Raw genomic sequence first — 19709 nt, 5'->3', positions numbered from 1 at the left:
AAATGTATGAATGTTTGCTGAGATACAGTGGCAACAGGAGCAACACAGGTAAATAAGATGGATGTTGCATTAAAAAATATCCCAAGTCCTGTTTTTATCCAAACGGTGGATTAATGATGAAAACAATGGAAGTCAACACAACTGAATTATTAACCACACAGCCATTTATGTGACAAATGTCACCTTTTTGTCTAATAATGATTTCTAATGGGATAGTACCACTATTTTATATGCCCTGTATACACTTGAATAATGTTTGGTAAACTAGAGTACTAAGTCTGATACAGAAAGTACTGCTGAATACATTCAACATCATTACTTCACTTAACATTACCAGAAAATATATTTTCTGGACCTGTTTAATAAACCACAGGTGATAAACAAACTAGCTTACTGAGAGATCATTTAGGGATGAGGAAGCCTTTTTTCTATTGACATTTCTGAATGGAAAATTCTGCTGAGACAGTCTGCAGCTCAGACTATTAGGATAGCAGAGAGAGACCTTTAACAGTGAATCTGACCCATTAATGATTTATGAGAGAACAATGTTGGAATAAATATGAATAAAAAGCTATAATTTCATACAATTTGGTACAGCAACATTGAAATTGTACTAGGATAAACAACTGCCTTGCAATAAGCATGTTCATTCATTATTCAGTGTTAAATCTTAATTGTTGCTTATTTCAATTTCTTTGTGCTAAGTGTTTCTAAATTATAAATAACCCTGCAACTCTACGAGTATATACTCTGTTAAGGAAAAGGTAAGTACAGAAATAAATTATTAAAGTGTTCTGTTTAACTATTGCCACATAGTTTATTTCAGAATTGGGAGATCAAGGCAGCCACTTCGATAAATTTGAAGATACATTGACAAGGAGTCTATGGACGAGTCATGCATTTATGTTTCATAAACAGACTTTGTGTACGTGTATTAATTTACAGAATTGTTACAAGGTGATCTTCACTCGGAGGTTTGATTTCTCTCCTTTTCAGGTCATTGGCAAACTGTCCTGACCTTAGTGAGAGTAAAATCATCTTAAGTACACACATCACTGCTGTGTTCGCCCTTTGATCCGAGCACCAAACTGTGATTAGCATTAAAGAGAGAAAAGTCCAGCTGCAAGCATTTTCATGCCCTGAGCAAGCATGAAACACGAGACTCCTTCTTGTCATGTCTCTTATTTTCCTCTTTCATGTCTCCCTTACTTATTTATCTACTTACCTTAATTTTCTTGGAAAAGAGTCTTGTTTTTCTTAAGGAGGGATGGTTGTGTGATTAAGGCATCTCACATCTTTTTGTCTCCTTTTGCCTTTTCTAATTCTTCCCATCTCTTCTTTAGAGGTCCAGTGGAAAGACTTGTTGGCTTGTTCTTCACTGGCTTGTGGGACAGCACTTCATATCTGGCAATGGATCAGAAGGACTGAACTGTGCTTTTGCTCCCACCAGTGTTTCTTAGAGCTGCTAAAACAGGACCAATGAAGATGTTCACCAGACTCCAAGTGCTTGCGCTAGCTTTATTTTCCAAAGGAATTTTCCTTTCCCTAAGTGACCACAGCTTTGTCAGGAAGGAAATTAAGATAGAAGGAGACCTGGTCTTAGGAGGCTTATTCCCAATCAAGGAAAAAGGCACTGGGATAGAAGAATGTGGGAGAATCAATGAAGACCGAGGCATCCAGCGCTTGGAGGCCATGCTGTTTGCTATTGATGAAATCAACAAAGACAACTACTTGCTGCCAGGAATTAAGCTTGGAGTTCACATCTTGGACACGTGTTCCAGGGATACATATGCCTTAGAACAGTCTTTGGAGTTTGTCAGGGCATCTTTGACTAAAGTGGATGAAACAGAGTACATGTGCCCTGACGGCTCGTATGCCATCCAAGAGAATCTGCCACTGCTCATTGCAGGAGTCATAGGCGGCTCCTACAGCAGCGTCTCCATACAGGTAAGTCACAGCAGCCCCCCCAGGTGAGAGACGTTCATCTGCAATTCCAGTGAGAGAACCACTGCTTATGTAAGTTTCCCAATAAAGCAAGTCTTAGCTTGGTCACTGTACCCTAGGGGTCAATCTGGCGTATGATTTTTACTGAATTCACATTAGTTTGAGTCACTCTTTAAAACACTTGTTATAGTTCAAACCTCTGGCAGCTGTCCACTTCCTCTAGTTATGGTGTATGCTGAGGGCATCTGAGGTTTCCAAAAATCTTAGTATTTATTTTGAACTTTGCATTTTAGGACACTTCTCTAAGCACAGATCTCTGCTTTCACATCAGTCATAACAGATACCACCAATGCGTCTGAATATGTGTTCCTGCCATGCTGCGTGTGCATAACATTTTTCATTTTAACACCAGACATTTAAAATGAAAAAATAAATCCTTATCTTACTTCCAGTCACTAGTGGGATTCCCCAAGGCTCAGTATTGGGATCTGACCTGTTTAATATCAATGACCTGGATCAGGCGATCAAGTGTAGCCTCAGTCAGTTTGCAGATGACACTAAGTTAGGCGAGAGTGCTGATCTGCTGGAGAGTAGGAAGACTCTGCAGAGGGATCTGGACAGCCTGAATCAATGGACTGAGGTCAGTGGTATGAGGTTCAATAAGGCCAAATACAGGTCCTGCACTTGGGTCACAACAACCCCCTGCAGTGCAGCAGGCTGGAGGAAGAGTGGCTAGAGCATGTCCCAGTGGAAGTGGACCTGGAGGTGCTGGTTGACAGTGGCTGAACATGAGCCAGGTGCCCAGATGGTCAAGAAACCAATAGAATCCTGGCTTATATCAGCAATAGTGTGGTCAGCAGGACCAGGGCAGTGACCTCTGTACTGGGCACTGATGAGGCCACACCTCAAATCCTGTGTCCAGTTCTGGGCCCCTCACTGCAACATTGAGGTGCTGGAGCATGTCCAGAGAAGGGCAACAGAGATGGTGAAGAGTCTGCAGAGAAAGTCCTATGAAGGACTACTCCTGAAGGAGCTGGGGGTGTTTAGCCTGCAGAAGAGGAGGCTGTATAGCTACAAATACCTGAAAGAAGGTTGTAGCCAGATGAGGGGAAGCCTCTTCTCCCCAGCAGCCAGTGACAGGCTGAGAGAAAATGGTTTTAAGCTGTGCTAAGTGAGGTTCAGGTTGGACATCAGGAGGAATTTCTTCACAGAAAGGGTTGTTAAGCATAGGAATGGACTCCCCAGGGAGGGGGGTGGTGGAGTCATCATCCCTGGACATATTAAAGAAATGACTAGATGTGGCACTCAGTGCTGTGGTCTGGCTGACACGGCTGGGATTTGTCAAAGGCTGGACTCAGTGATCTTGGAGATATTTTCCAACCTAAATGATTCTGTGATTCTGTGATCCAGTTATTTTGGGTCAAATAAAACAAGCCAGTCCACATGACTCATAATCACAAATGAGTGGTGTCTTAAGCCCAGACTGACATAGACTAAGACCCTGCATCTCTTATTTCTTCATGGTCAGCTGCAGGTTTCCAAAGGCATCAAGTCTTGACAGTGCAGGATGTTTTTTCGGACTCAGTGTAGAACGCTTTTTCAGACTGAGCAGAGGCCTTAATCACTGCACCAGTGTCAACAGCAATAAGAGTTCTTTTGTATTGCAGACTATGCTAGCAGTGACAGAAAGTCCACAGAACCTCATTTGCCTGTTTCATAAATAGGCCAAGAGTTCATTGAGTGTTCTTTTCAATCAGAATTACACTGGGGAACTGGTTGCTTCTCTTGTGAAGGCATTAAATCTCATCATTTGGGAGCATGGTCAGATCCCATAGGACATGCATGAGCACAGAAGAATTTAAAGAAATTATATTTTATCTCTTTTTCTATTACAGTGTGTAACTCATCTGTGTATTCATAGTAGGGAATATAAGGGCAAATCCTTACCCACACCACAGGAGAATAGTTTCTGCAGAGCAGAACCTCAGCCATTTCTTTAGTATGAGTGGTTTTGTCCACTGTGGACCAGCTAGCGGAGCAGGAATGTATCCTTCATCAGTTATGTGGGTATGATCACTTGGAGCACAAAAAAGCAAGTAAGTTTCAGGCTGAAAAAGAGACATCTGAAGGGGAAAAATAATAGCTACAGAGCCTTGGGCAGCACAAACTGTTAAGGAAATCATTATTCATTGTTTCTTCCAATCAGACAAAAGAGTACATCAAATGAAACCAGCAAATGGTCGGTTGTTGTAGATGCTAAAAGCTAAATGAGTCCCAGAAGTGACTAGAAACAAAAAGAAGAAATTCTGTAAGGTACCTCCTCTGATTCAGCAGTTCTCAGAGCTACAACTATCTGAAGGCTGGCAAAATATTTTGAAGCATCATATGACTGCCCTGTCCTACTGGTGGAGGGCTGACAGTCTTTTTGCTGTACCTTTGGTTTGTGGTCAGTGTGTTTCTTAGTCCACCCTAAATTCAAGTGTGTCCAAAGGACAGAAGATATGAGGTAGCCTAAAAGACATATCTATAAAAGTGGTTAGAGTAGAGGAAATAGTACAGGTATTTCATTCCCTCCCAGAAACCCAGAGGGAGTCAGGTCACACTTCTAGAGTAGTCTGTGGCCTCTTGCACAGCATCTGTCAGCCTGTCCCTTTGAAGCCAGCCTCTGGTGATCATTGACCTATGGCTAAATCCATGTCTGAGGCAGTAGATTGGATGCAGCACACATTGAATATACATGACAGGGTATACAGATGTTTCATATTGCAAAATCTTGGCTTTGGAGCAGCTGTCCAACGGAAATTGGAAGTCCTGATTAGAGACTTTCTCATCCAGTCCATGTGAAAAATGGCAATATAGCTGTATGCAAATCCATATGTCATCCAATTTGCAAAACCTATGGAGGATGAAACAATACTTTTAGTTAATATTATTCTATGATCTTCCCTAGAGTTGTCAATAGTTTTTCAAACATAAGATCTTTCTTAACACAGTTCTTCAGAAAAATAAATAGTTTCACAAATCATTTGACTTGTCATCAAGCATTTTCCAGCTAGAAAAAAGTATTCAGTTGTTTATTTTCTCTTGACATAGATTGTGTTGGCCTTCCTTCAGTCTCTCTTTTCTAGCTTTCCTCTAGATTTCACACCACCTGTAAAAGATGTAATGAAGTCCTAGAAAAGACATAATTAAGCCATTCACTCCTGTTGCCCATCCTGTTAAGATAGCCAGTCACAAGTTCTGTTTCAAAAGAAAATCCCTGTCAAGAATAATAGAAATTGCAGACTAAAGCCTGAAATTGTAAGGACTTTGAAGCATTAAAGACAAGCATTTTGGTGCCATGCGAGAAGAGACTACTCAATTTCAGAGCCAGTCACCTGTACAGAGTAGCTCCAGTAACAACTGGAACCATACCAGTGCTGAAAGTCAAAATACTTCACCAGGCATGTGTGTGCAAGGCTCAGCACCCCAGTTCCCTGTGTTTTCAAGCAGCATTCAGGGTGCTGCATGCTTCCAGATGTAGCCCTGGCAAGCATTTTTCTTTTTCTGAGAGGTGTAAACACCATAAAGTCCACAGTGCAGTTTCTTAGCCTTAAAATAAAACATGCTGAGTTATTCAGACAAAAATTATTTCTGCCTTTTTCTTTTCCTCCTCCTGTGAATTTGTCTTTATATTTCAATATTTTTTCTTCCCCTCCCTTCACCCTCCCTCTCCTGCTTTTTTTGTCTGGACAGCTGTCTGCCAAATCACTTCATGATGCTCCTGCTGTCAGATTTGTATTTCTTTCATTACCCTTCCACTAAGGAAAAAAAGATTTTGCTGGTAAATCAGCAATGAACACCTTCCCCACTGAGTCAGTATATGTGATAGGCACTTTTTGCAGAGACTAAAAACAACAAGAGAATGCAGAATGCTTAATTGTTTTCTGGTCAGACTAGGCTATTATCCTTAATGATGATCTGGATAATTAGTTTTTAGATGTTGTGTTTAAATTAGCAGTGAGCCCAATCTGCACAGCATTTGATCCTTCAAAACTCAAGCCAGGATTCTTAGTCAATGAAAAAGCTCATGTTAAAAAAGAAAAAACAAACCTGTTTTCATGAAATAATATTCTGACTTGAGTCTAGCATGAAGAGGTGAAGAATTCAAAATTTGGAGGGTTTTCTTTTGGGGTCATGGCTTTACATCTGAGCCAGGTTATCCACTCTTTCTTAGTTCACAACAGAAATTTCAAACACATTTTCCTTGGAGAGATCAACACATTTAAAATGATAAGATAAAAAGGCAACATTCATTTGCAGAGGAGCGCCTGAATAGCCAATCCCAATTCCATGTTTAAAATACTTAGGTCAGCTCTTGTCAGGAATATGCATGTGGAAGCAGGAATACAATTACTCAAGTGCTGGATTTGTTCTTTCCTGTTTCTGAAAACTGGATTCATCTTCTGAAAATGAAGACTAGAGTCCATTCCCTGCAGTCAGCTCCTTTAGGTGGGCTGGGTTTTTAATTTCTATGTGTACTATATTCATATGGATGTAAAGTTTTTTAATGCTGTCAACCCACAAGACCTCCAGATCACTACCATGACAGTTATTTGCAAGTTAGAGCCTCATCCAGAAAAAATGGCAGAGCAGAAACCAGTGCCCTGCTGTCTTCTCTTCAGTTCCTTGCTGTCTCTCAAGCAAATTGTAACAAAACCACTGGAGAAGGTTTAATGGTGCATTACTGCTATCACAAAAGCTAAAGCCACTCCTAAGTGAGTGACCATCTGGCATGAAATTCAGAATATGTACTCATTTACTGGCAGTCTTTTCCTGGCTGTCATTTCTCCTTAGCCACAAAAGTCTGCCAAGGGCCTGTGGAGCCTGAAAGCTAATCACCTCCATTTCCTTCTTCCAAGGATAAACCATCTTTCAACTGGAGTCTTAACAACAGTTTCTGACTTCTATCACCACTGAAAATAGTGTAAAAGCCTTAAATGAACTAAATGCAAAAAAGAAACAAAACATAACATATGGGTCTCTGCCCAACTGTGCATGGACCCCACAGGGATGTGGGCAGGAGAAATGTGCAGGGGGTTGCAGAGGTTTGCCAGGCCACACATACCATTTGTGCTGTGCAATGACAGCCTCTGGTGATTTTGTGCTTGTAGACCTAAACCAGATCCTTATTAAAAAATCTATTCTGTGAGATGGACCACCTACCACCAGCGTTTAAGCTACACGTGCACTTGCCAGCTTCCACGTGTCTCCTTTAAGCTCTCTCCCTCTTTTATCTCTGTTCTTCCCCTCTCTCCACTACCTCTCAGCCAGATCCTTGCTGTTTGTTCCTCTCTTTATTTCTATTCCACTTTCAGAAACTGAACAGCCACTAGGCTGAGATTTTCAAACTGTCCAAAGAACACTGGATATTTCTTTCCTAGAGATTTCAAAGGAATGTGGGTACCTCCCTCTGGCTTCTCTGAAAATCCCACAGTACTGATTCCTTTGCAGTCTTTTTGATTTGGGTTTGGGGTATTTTTAGTTTTTTTTCAGTGTGTTGCATTTTCTCCTTTTGTTAAGGGGAAATTATGACTTTAGAGGGACGGATAAGTAACCACTGAGATCACAGGTGAGAAGGTGGGAGCTCTACCGTACAGTGAGAGAATCATAGAATCATTTAGGTTGGAAAAGACCTCTGAGATCGTTGAGTGGGACCTTTAACCCAGCACTACCAACTCCACCGCTTAACCATCTCCCCAAGTGCCACATCTACGTGTTTTCTGAACACTTCCAGAGCTGGTGAATCCATCACCTCCCTGGGAAGCCTGTTCCAATGCCCGACAACCATTTCAGTGAAGAAATTTTTCTTAGTATCTAATCTAAACCTCCCCTGGCTCAACTTGAGACCCTTTCCTTTTTTCCTATCACTTGTTACATGGGAGAAGAGACCAACCCCCACCTGGCTACAATGTCAGCGAGTTGTAGAGAGCGATAAACTGTTCCAAGTGGGAAAGGATGTAACTGCAAGAGGAAGTGGCCAAAAATAAGAACTAGCCAGGGTCACCTGGACGTCACCTACAGTCATTCTACTTCTTCTGACTAGACTTACTCATCAGTAAATGAGTCTCAAATAACCATATTTACCACTGATAACTCTTCGAACTCCAGAAGCAATTCCATGTTCCTTTAGAACCACCAGCCCCACTTTTAGTACCTTTTCTGATCATGTGTATATGTGACATGAGTCACTCACAGGCAGATTTATGAAGTCTCAGAGAAGAGTTGCACTCCTCATGCAAAGCAAGGTCTTCTGCACAGGTCTCTTTTCAGGGTGCAACTTTAGTGCTCAGCTTACTTCGCTTCAACAGTAATGCTATATGGAGGCAGAGTGCATTCGTGACAGCTCATTGTCCCATCCCCTGCAGGAAAAAAAAAGATTTACAAACAGTTCCTTCAAAGCACAACATTTCTCTGGATGCCCTCCTGGTTTACTTTTTATTGTACAGGATAGACACAAATATAAAAAGAAATTCCCAGGTCCTTTGCAGAAATCCTAGCTGTTACTCTGACAGTATTCCTTATTTCTGATGTTCATTTTGCAGATGAAGTTATTTCACCATTCAAACACTGCTTCTCTCTGTGTGACAGCTACTGAGTCTGCTGTAAATATTTATCTATATTTTTCCCAGCCTCATTGCCTGAATTTTCAGTAGAAGAGCAAGACTCAAAATAATGTTCCCTTCAGCCCTCTCCCCACTAACAAAAAATGTCAGACATTTTTATTTGTTTGATAATGAATTATTTTTTCTTGAGCTTCTGTTTGGAAGGGATTTTGTTAAGGAGCATTACTTACAAACAAGGAAACAGCCCTCTTAATACCAAAGAGTGAGAAAGCTGGATGGAAACCACTGCTTCAGTCCTGCAATGCACCAGAAGATTCAATAGGAGAACAAGCCAGGCTGGGACTCTTAAATAACCTCACTACATCTAATTGAGTTCCTTAAAACTGACCTTTAATATCCCAGTTTAAAAACTGGGATATTGGCCTTCCCAGTGACCTTCCGGGGTCAGTGCTTGAAGTCCTGCTGAAGCCAAATTGGTGCTTTCTGCTGCAGGTCATGACACAGCCCCTGTGCAGTCACTGCCTTCAATAAAATATCCTTCAGTTATAATATCCCAGAGATGGCACCCATAGTTTTAAAACAGGCTAGGGAGAGATGATGTTCCAGGCTGATACAGGTTTTTCAGTTCTGAAAGCAGCAAGGCCCTTAAGGTCCTAATTTCCCTTTGAAAACATATTAGCTTGGAGTGATTTTTTTCTTGGGTCCAAGCTGAGCAGCTGCATTTACATCACTGAGCTCTCCTCTTCCTGAATACTCCCAAATTATATGAGTATGTCAGAAGTGTCCAGACTGAGTCACTCTGGGTCACACTGTCCCCAGGTAGGACCCTACTAAATCCCAAGAGAACAGGGAAAATTATGGTGGAGCCCAGCTTTTCAGTATTGCTCATATTTATTGCCAGTGATACAGTCTGGCAGCTCAGTAGGCTCTCAGCCTGCTGGGCTGTATCTGCAGAAACATGGCCAGCACACAGATGGAAATAAATATTTCTATTTATTCTATTCTCATTGGACCACATGTAGAATATTATGTTCAACTTTGGGTCCCTCGGTAAAAGGATGATTCAATAAATACGAACATAATCATGGGGAGGAGAGTCTTGTCATCCTACAAGATTAAATTGAGGGAACTGCACGTGTTTAGCCTGGTGAAGAGAAGGTTTGGTGTTAACCTAATACCAGCTTTTCAGTATGTACAGGTTTGTTCTCAGGAACACAAAGCAAATGTCTTTATCAACATGATGCAGGACCAGAGGATAGAAGAAAGTAGTTATGAATTGAAAAAAGGGAGACTTTAACCTGAGAAAAAATGTACTTCCCAGGAGCTGAGACCATGGGGAGACTGCACAGGCCAGTGGAGACTGTTGACTAGAGAGGTGCCTCATTTAGTCTTTACATCATGTTTATGCCTGCCACCTGTCACACATCCACATCCCAGCCCATTCAGAACCAGTGTTTCTTTCCTGCCTTTCTAAAATAGCACTTTCTGCCAAAATTTTGCTATATTTTTATATTTAAGAAAGAAGAAAAGTTTAAATAAGAAAAAACCCCATGTATTATATATTGGAACGAATGCTTTAGGTGCAGTTTGACTTCCAACTGCCCAAATAGTAACAAAAAGCCCACAAGGTAGATTACCAACATTTAGGAATGGGATACAACGTACACTGGTTGCAGTGCATGTTCCTTCAAAGCAAGAGCTCAGGCCCTGTGTTATAGCAATGATCTAGAAATTAGGAAAACTTGGGACATGGCTTTGCCATGGTCTTGCTCTGGGAATCTGGACTAGCAACTTATTCCCAGAAATAGAAAGGCTTTCTCAGGAGTCCAAATGCAGCAACAGAATCTCCATTAGGAGAGATTGTAGCTCAGAGAGACAGAAATTTGCCTAGTTTCTCAATAGAGACAAGACTCCTTTACTTCAATCCTGTTCTGCTCCACAGCCTAATTTATTGTCTGTTCAGAGTAGCTCTTGCCTGTCTCAAAGGAGCTCTGTGAAATTAGATTCATTAAGCCATGTTAAGTGCCGTGAGATTCTCGCATGGTTAAATTTCAGAAGGGCAGAGAGCACTGTCATCTAACAAGGGGCCTCCTCTGTCCTACAAATATGTGATACACACTTGTGTGTTATGGTGAAGAAACCCTATTAGTCTAGAACTTTTGAAATTTATCTTTTCTTCTTTTCTCCAAAAGGTTTCCTGCATTTTGCAGCCCCATACACATTCAAAAAATCCATGGAACAGTCTCTGGACCATTAAAAAAGGAAATTTTAACAAAAACATCAGAATAAATCCTACTGCCAGGAAAAAAAAGAAAAAAAGTCTATCAATGTTAAGCAAAATGTTCCATGAGATTCAATAAATCATAGAACAGTTCAAGGTCACCGAGACATAGAGGTGTTACCTATCTGTCCCCATTTACCAGCAGGACTCTTGAATGGCTACAATACACTCAGAAACCAGGTTCATGTGTTCGAGCTGTATCTAATTCATGGCTCCTTGCAGGTTGTTATTATGGAGCCATTTTCAGTGTTTTAAACAAGACTGGCAATTTCTCACAAGCATTTATTTATCCTGTCCCTGCAGCTCAGAGAAGCAGAAGTGACAGATGTGGCTCCAGTGCTGGGAGAGGGACACTGGTCTCCCCTGGCACTGCCACAGCCACTCCGTTTGCAGGATTTGCTGGTGCAGTACATCCCTACGGAGGGTTGTGGCTGGCACTGGACTTACTGCCATGCTCATGTTGGGCAACAAATCACCCCCCATCCCAGCAGCTGAGTGAGAGCTGGGTTTGCCTGGGGACTGGACATTTTACCACAGGACAGTGGCTGCACAAATAAGCCCAGCAGTGTAGGGCAAATAAAGGCTTCCCATCACGCTGAACGCTGACTCTGTCGACACACGTTATTCACAGCAAGCTGTGCAAAGTGGCTGCTTTGGTTTGCAGATGTAGAACATCCAGACTTATCTTCAAAGGTATCTGCAAAACCCACCAGTTTTGACAGTGAAAAAACCTGGCTACTACTGCAAGTAAAGTGTCAACATATGGATTTCAGGACTAATTGCATGCACCACGGCTTGATTAAATTTCTCCCTGGAGCTTTGCCAGAATAAATTATTTCACTTAGAAAAAGCTGGATCTGCACTGCAATTTTGAAGCTGTGCCACACATGCCAAGGCAGCACGGAGCTACAGTGGAGGTGTGCCTCAGGTGGTTCAATCTCAGTGCATATAACTCTGGTTTACATCCCACTGTCCTCTACTACACTGGGTACACATATTTTAGACATCATCTCCTCTGAAGAACCTGCTAGCTGTGCTCTTCTCTTGTTGGTCTCTTAACCAGGATAACATTTTTGTAATCAAATACTCAGATCACCATGGAAAAGGCTGGGAAAAGGAACTGTTCTGAAATCAGTTGAATCAGCTAGGTCCCTGAGACTTGACCTTTTTTGAAAAATTAGTCCCTAATATCAAGACATTACAATATTCCAAAAAATCCCCACCTGAGAATTTCAAGAACAGTGTCCTGATCTGAATAACAGCTACAACTTCACTGAATTCCATGAGCAGTAGTAGTTTTCAGGGATGCTTGGGCTGCTATCCTTTATGATTAATCAGACTTCTTTATATTTTTTAATTTTTAGTCCATGAAAAATCTACCATCTGGACAGCTTCATAATGAGAAGCTTTACAGCAGACAGCTATAAACACATGAAAACTTTCTTCTCCCCAGAGGACAGGAATCAGAATTGCAGCTGTTTACAAGGACCCTAGAAGTACAGTGGCCTCCAAGGCTGAGGGCCCCTGTGTAAACTGGGAGAGTAGTTCTATGGATGCTTGTTCTGCTTAGACTAAAAGAAAAAAGAAAAAACAGAACAAAACAAACAAACAAAAATATATTTAAGAAAAAAACAGAAAAAAAAAATAAACCAAACTAACTATAAAGCTGCTTTATTTTTAGGAGCATCTTTCTGTGAGCTGAATGGTTGTCTACATACTGAACAGCATTACTTCAGCTGCTGAAAACAGACTTCTTTAGCCAGTTTGAGGGGGAAAATGCAGAATGATATGTGCGCATATCTTCATTATAGTTTAGCACAAATAAAATAATTCCTGCTAGAATAAACTGAGACAAGAATAGAAGTTCCAGCCCACACAGTTCTGCAGGAAATGTTCCAGAATAGCTATGTGGAGTAGATTCTTATTACCAAATCAGAGTGCTCTTAAGAGAGGACTTGTGAACCAAACCATGGGGATCTGTGGGCATATAATCAAAGTTACTAAGCCACAGGGACTTAATGATGCTCAAAGAATCCATTGCACCTTGGTGACAGAAAAAGCCTCTCTGCCCATCCTGTTGCTTTAAAGCTGTTCATTTACATCACCACAATGCAAATTAAATCCCACACTTCCAGTATAAGGGAGTTTAATGCTTGTTACCATCTAGCAGGGAGGTTAAGAACACATCAGCTGCTTTCTGAGGGCCGGTAACTAGCTCAGCCACAGCCTTGTGCCTGTACCCACTGCAAAACTGCAGAGTGTCAGCTAAAGCTCAGAGTGCTCCTTCCAAGCACTGTAGAAAAGGTTTTATTTTGGTTTAAACTAAAATAAGCCACTTCCAGTGGTTTATTTTGTGAAGGCGAACTTCAAGTCAACAGCTACAGCTGAGGTGCCAGGACACCTGGTCTTTCCTGGTGTTTTAGAAGGACAGGAGGACAAGGACCTCCTGAGGTCCTCAGTTCCATGTGGCCCAGGGCTCGTGAAAGGCCCTGTACACGTATGGATGGCAGCAGAGTCTGGTCCAGGTGAGATTACACCTGTTTACAGGGGGAGACTGAGCTACAGCAGGACACTAGTTCAGTGTCTGCATTACAGAAAAGACAGAATCTAAATCTATAAAATCCCAAGTCATAGAGGTTGCTGAAAAGCAATACAATTCTTCCTATTTTTTTTTTATATCAGACTGTCTAATTTGCTACTGATGTCTGAGCTTTCAAAATTTGCCTGTTCTACAACATTTTTTCAAAACAGTCCTTTGCCTTTGAATTCTTAAAGACAGTTTGTGGTCAAGGAAACATCTGGGGAAGATTAAAAAAATTAAATGATTGGGCAATTTTTAATAAGTTTCCCTTGGGAATCTCAAGTACACTATTGCAGGAATCTCAAGCACACTATGGCTTTTCAAATGGTTTCATCAGGCTGTACTCCAAGATTAGCTTCAAATTTAATTTACTGGACACAACTTCTAGCCCCCAATCTTCCCTTTGTTAGTTAAGAATCTGTCATAGGAAAAAAGTGCCATAACCTTTCTTCATTCCTTTCGAGATGCAGTCAAGAGTTGTACTTGTGTGAGAGCAGCAGAGTAGATTTGGAAATATTTAAGCACTGGACATAGCAACACATGAAAAAAAGAAAAAAAAGCAGGACTTTGGACCACATAAACCAGAAGGGCAAATAGAGATTATTAAAAGTTTTTATTATTTATTAAAAACTGTAGGTCAACATGACATTAGCTCAGTTGGGTGAAGCATGGTGCTAGTAATGCCAAGGTCACGGGTTTGGTCCCCATATGGACCATTCACTAAAAGCTGGATTCAATGATCCCAGTGTGTGCCTTCCAATTGAGACTATCCTGTGATTCTGTGAATCTGTGAATGTGATTCTGTGGTTCTGTGACATTGTGCAACTTGAAGAGTACTAACATGCAATGAATGTGCCATCTCAGCAGGTCTGCAGTCAGAACATCTCAGAAAAAAGTTTAAATGAGTGAAAAATAGGAGAAGTGGGGACTTGTCTTGTGTAAGTGATACTATAAAGTTCTGCAAAAGGCCTGTACGTTTGTGATGTTTGCACAAAATGGAAATTTATGTCTTATTAGTGCATTTGGTTATCAAATACAATGAATCTTGGAGAAGATCTATCCCACAATGCAAATTTTAAGAATTCAGAAGCAAAGGCATGCAAATCCTCAGACCTTAGTAAGGAACACTTACTGAAATCTGAAACTGAAATATATTGTCCATTTGTGTCTAATTATCTGTTGTTTTAACAGGCTCAGTTTCACGAAAATAAAGGTCCATTACAATCCCAGCAGGACCCAGGAAATTAACTGGGCATCAGAACAGTTTTTGTGCATAAGCTCAGTGCAGTACTCTCCCTGGAGTTTGTTATCAACATCCCCTATCAACACCCTCGATCTGCGATCATCAGAACATCTCTCATTAAAAAACACTGTCAATGCCTTTCCCGAAATATTTTTGTTCCATTTTATAAATGCCACTCTTTAATAATCTGTGCTCCCCCCTTTGTCTCCAGGTGGCAAATCTGCTCCGACTCTTCCAGATCCCCCAGATAAGCTACGCCTCCACCAGTGCCAAGCTGAGCGACAAATCCCGCTATGATTATTTCGCACGGACAGTGCCCCCGGACTTCTACCAAGCGAAAGCCATGGCTGAAATCCTGCGGTATTTCAACTGGACTTACGTGTCAACAGTGGCTTCCGAAGGAGACTACGGGGAGACGGGGATTGAGGCCTTTGAGCAGGAAGCTCGTCTGCGCAACATCTGCATCGCCACCTCCGAGAAAGTGGGACGGTCCAACATCAGGAAGTCTTACGACGGCGTGATCAGGGAGCTGCTCCAGAAGCCCAACGCCAGGGTGGTGGTGCTGTTCATGCGAGGTGATGATTCCCGGGAGCTCATTGCGGCCGCCAACCGCTTCAACGTGTCCTTCACCTGGATTGCCAGCGACGGGTGGGGAGCACAGGAGAGCATTGTCAAGGGCAATGAGCACATAGCATCCGGGGCCATAACCTTGGAGCTTGCTTCCCATCCGGTTAAAGAGTTTGACAAGTACTTCCAAAGTCTCAGCCCTTATAACAACAGACGCAACCCCTGGTTCAAGGATTTCTGGGAGCAAAAATTCCAGTGTAGCCTGCAGAACCGGAAACCACATAAAAAGGCTTGTGACAAGCACTTCACCATCAACAGTTCCAACTACGAGCAAGAATCCAAGATCATGTTTGTTGTGAATGCTGTGTATGCAATGGCCCATGCCTTGCATAAAATGCAGAGGACTCTCTGCCCAAACACCACCAAACTCTGTGATGCCATGAAGCATCTGGATGGCAGGAAGCTGTACAAAGATTATCTCCTGAAAGTAAACTTTACAGGTAATAAATAACTCCTCTTTTTGTACCTACAGAATGGCACTGTAATTAAGGAAATGTTCATCAGTCATGGTAACTGTTAGCCAAATTCCTGGTGGCAGCTATTTTCACAGTTCCGACCAGGGTGGTACCCAGGCAAGGTCACTCCTGTCACAAGAACACAGAAAGGAGAAGGAAGAGGAGCTTGGTGAGAACCCTAAAAAAAACAGCTCAATGCTCCTCCTGTTCCAGCAGAAGGAAGAGGTGAAGGTGGCAACAGCTGGTCTTGGCAATGTTGCACTCCATCCTCTAAAATTCCACACACCAACACCCATTTAATTCACAGCCAGTTTGGGCATGTCTGAAAGCCAATGGTCCTTTCACCACCTGCTACACCAGGCAGCTGCCTGCTATTCCCATGCCAAGACTTGGCCTTCTCTCCCTCACTTTGCTATGAATTTACATAATTGCTGGACCATGGCCAATGTCCTTGCAATAGTAAAGTAATAATTCCTGTCATAGAATCAGATGTATCTAAAATATTTAAATATATGGGATAGTGCCATTACCTGTGTTACAGAACTACAGGCTTAATGACAAAGTAGAAAAAAAGCTACATTAAACATGGGCAGGAGATGAGGAGGGTGGTCAATCTGGGAATGATATGAGCAAACTTCATGGGGACTGGCTGCACAGCACATGGCATCTCACTGGTTTTGCCATCACATATGGCTGAGTTTAGCTTTTTTATTAATACTATGCCTTAACAACATTACACTTTAGCACAGCTAAATAAATCTACAGAGGAAACAAGTGAAGTGTAGAACATCCTGTCCTTTTGTTGCTACATATCTAAGTTTCTTCTGAAGCATCTAGGTTGAACTTGCATTTCTATGTATTATTAAACTGATATTCTCAACTGACTGAGTTGATAGTAAGGAAACATCATGCTGTGCTTTGTGTGAGAACAAAATTCCAAGAGGAATTGAAGGATAAACGTGTAGGATGCAGCATGCTCAATCCCAAGAGACCTTCAATAATTGTACAATGCTAGTAGCACTGGAAACTATGTAAAACTGTCAAATTGGAGCTTGAACTTTTCCCTCCTTTAGAAGTCTTCTCAGTGTTTGACTCAGATCACTTCTAGATCTGAGCCAAACCACATCCCTGGCGCTTCACCAGCTCCCAGTGGGGTATGGCTGGTGTAGCCAAGTACTCAAGTCAGAATGAAACAAACTTTTTGGGTTTAGACTTACGGAAACTAAGAATCCATTCTCCTTCCCTTCCTCACAGCACTTACAACATAGAAAGTCTTTTCTCGCTTGCCTGCACTTATCCTCAGAGATACTTGAATGCCTTTAAATTGTTGAAATCAATTGGTTTGAGGAGGACAGCACTTCATGGGAGCTGGTTCCTGGCATACTGATCAGGAGGGAAGGCAGTGGTGTGCTTCTGTCCCTGCCAGGGAGATACTTCAGGGCCGTAATGACCTACCCCAATGAGTAGGTGCTTCAATATCTTAAACTTCAGTTATTTTGAAGATTCTTCTGACACTAAAGGTATTTTTTATGGGCTTAAATGTATACACTCTTAATAGATTCCAGCCTTAAGATTAAGCAACCTTAGTTCATATATAGGATTCTTAATAGTTTTTCTAACATGCAGATATTTTTAAGCACCCAAGCATTTTTGCACTCAACATCTAGATATGAAGTCAAAATAACCCCAAGTTTCTTTGACCAAAATCTCAGGAAAATTTTTATTTAGCTAGAGCCAGAAAAATTAATTTTAATTTTGACTGAAATATCTTTTATACTTTTATGAATTGGAAGTTGAAGCTGCTGAAGCTGGAAAAAAAAATTGAAGCCTGTAATTTTTCGGTTTTGAAAACAGAAGGCTCTTTTTTTGAACCAAATTAACTTGATTAAAAATCAGCATGGAAATCTTTGAAACTCTGAAGAGGTTTAGTTTCCGATAATTTTCATTTCCAATTTAAAGCATTAAGAAACCTGTCAAGTTCTTTTCCAATGGCTTTGTTCCATATGTATTTTTACCAGCTTACAACACGATTTGCTCATCTCCTCTCTTTATTATTAGTTCTTCCATTATAATGTGTTTTAATGTAAGTTATTTTTTAAGCAGGTGAGTGATTTTTATGTAGCGAGTTATTCAGCAAATCTTTCATGCCTTCTTCCTTTCAGAGAGGTGTGAAAAATTAATATATATGTGAGATTTTAATACATACAAATCTTGTTGTTGATTTCTATGGGACCAAGAGTTATCCTTTGCTCTTTCCTGGCTTAAGAAAGTCTTTGGGTGTGTTGTTAATGCAATATGAGGACCTTGTTGCATGGTATGTTTGATCAATGACACTCTCCTATTTCCACCTCCAAACCTGAGGATGTTTTCCCAGTGCAGAGGGAGGGTGGCACGGAAGTTAGCAGCCCAGCAGCTACACTGCAACCAAGTCAGGTTGTGGATTTTCTCTCTTCTTTAGCCTGGGTAGCAATCCACACCCACCACAAGGAAGCAGGCAAGAAACAGAACAGTGATAGCCATATTTGCAGATACACAAGCAGCTATTTAAGCAATGCCTCCTCTCCTGAAAGGCAGGGATCCACATAGACAAGCCCTGCAAGCATAAGACCTCAGGTTTCTGTGAAAGAATTCTAGCAAATGAGCCTGAATGTATCGCCCCAGTTTCCTGGAACACGGTGTATTTCACCCACACCAATCTGAGTAAACTATCAGGTGCATTTCTATGACTGGTGTGGGATGGAGCAATTTTAGACATTTACCCTTCACACTCAAATTAGTTTTGCTTAGTCTTTGATTACAATTAATGGAGGGGATCAGCACTTACAGAGTGTGTTCCAGCCCATGCAAGGCATTATTTGCCCCTACATCTCTTGCTACTGACTACATATGGAGTATAGAGTGATTAGGGCTTATTTTCACTTGCCATTTAGCTGAAAGCCTGAAGTGAGACTCTTAAGGCACAGCAATAATGTGATTTGCAAGGAAATACCCAGGGACTATCTAACAGCAGGGTGGCTGTAGGGGACTGGCCAGGATTTGTGCCTCCTTGTGCTGCCACTGGTGCTGACATGCTGTGACAGGTATTTCGCTAATACCTCTGGGCTCCTACTTATTTCTCCTTTTTCATTAAATTGAAATAACTCCACAGAACTGCAGTGTGCCATGAAGACAGGGTGAGATTTCACTCCTTATTGTCTGTGAGATATACCAAGCACATCATTTTCTTGCAAGTCGGTAAGACATACATGACAAAGGTTGTGATATTTTCAGCAAAGGGAAAAAGAGACCTGTGCCTAATTCCAGCTTCCAGCAGCAGGATGTGAGAATGCAAAGCCCAGCCCCTAGATAAATGCACTCACTCTATTTCAGTGCTTGTTTGGCCTTTTAAAGAGATATAGGCTGGTTCATCTTCTTGATCTTCCCATCCTCTGCATTCCCTCCTGAGGGCACAAGTGCGGCACTTGATGTTCTAAATCGTGATGGTTTTCTGCTGATAAAGAGATGCCGGTTCAAGAGGCTGTTAACTTGTATTACTAGGACAACAAAGAAGTGCTGAACAAAAGTAAAGGTCTCCATGGCAGAGAGCACAGAGTAAACCCAACTTCTCACTGTACCCAGCTATTGCCTGCTGAAGGGCAGCATACAGAGGGACTCCTGGGAGGGCTATGAATCCAGGGATGAACCCACATATCCAGTAGCCTTGCTCCCTCACAAGGGTGGAGGGGACAGTGCAGCAAGCAGCTTTGCTGACTATTTTAGCTTGTTTAGGCCACCAGAACGACACAGAAAAGCAGTGTTGCCATTGCCCACAGCACTACTGCAAGCCTCACATTTGACAAGTGCCAGGACAGTGTGAGAGGGGTGTCCGTCATTTGGGATAAAAATGCAGCAGGGTTCTGCACAGCTGTGCCCTACATGTTGCTGCTTGCTGTAGCTGCTCCTCCACGACATTGGACTGGAGGTGAGGAAGGGT

The 19709-nt window shown here is 41.7% G+C and overlaps 1 protein-coding gene across 1 annotated transcript in view; it reads left to right on the top strand.

Moving 5' to 3' along the window:
* Positions 1-19709, top strand: part of GRM3 (glutamate metabotropic receptor 3) — a 101593-nt gene that overhangs the window by 55561 nt on the left and 26323 nt on the right. Inside the window, exons 3-4 of the mRNA XM_069003830.1 lie at positions 1344-1947; positions 14866-15721. Of these exons, the coding sequence (XP_068859931.1) occupies positions 1480-1947; positions 14866-15721 (1324 nt within the window). The 5' untranslated portion in view covers positions 1344-1479. The remainder of the gene's footprint in view (positions 1-1343; positions 1948-14865; positions 15722-19709) is intronic.

Source organism: Aphelocoma coerulescens, chromosome 1A (genome assembly GCF_041296385.1).
Source record: "Aphelocoma coerulescens isolate FSJ_1873_10779 chromosome 1A, UR_Acoe_1.0, whole genome shotgun sequence".
Classification (NCBI taxonomy): domain Eukaryota; kingdom Metazoa; phylum Chordata; class Aves; order Passeriformes; family Corvidae; genus Aphelocoma; species Aphelocoma coerulescens.
This window is presented reverse-complemented; position numbering and strand designations above follow the sequence as displayed.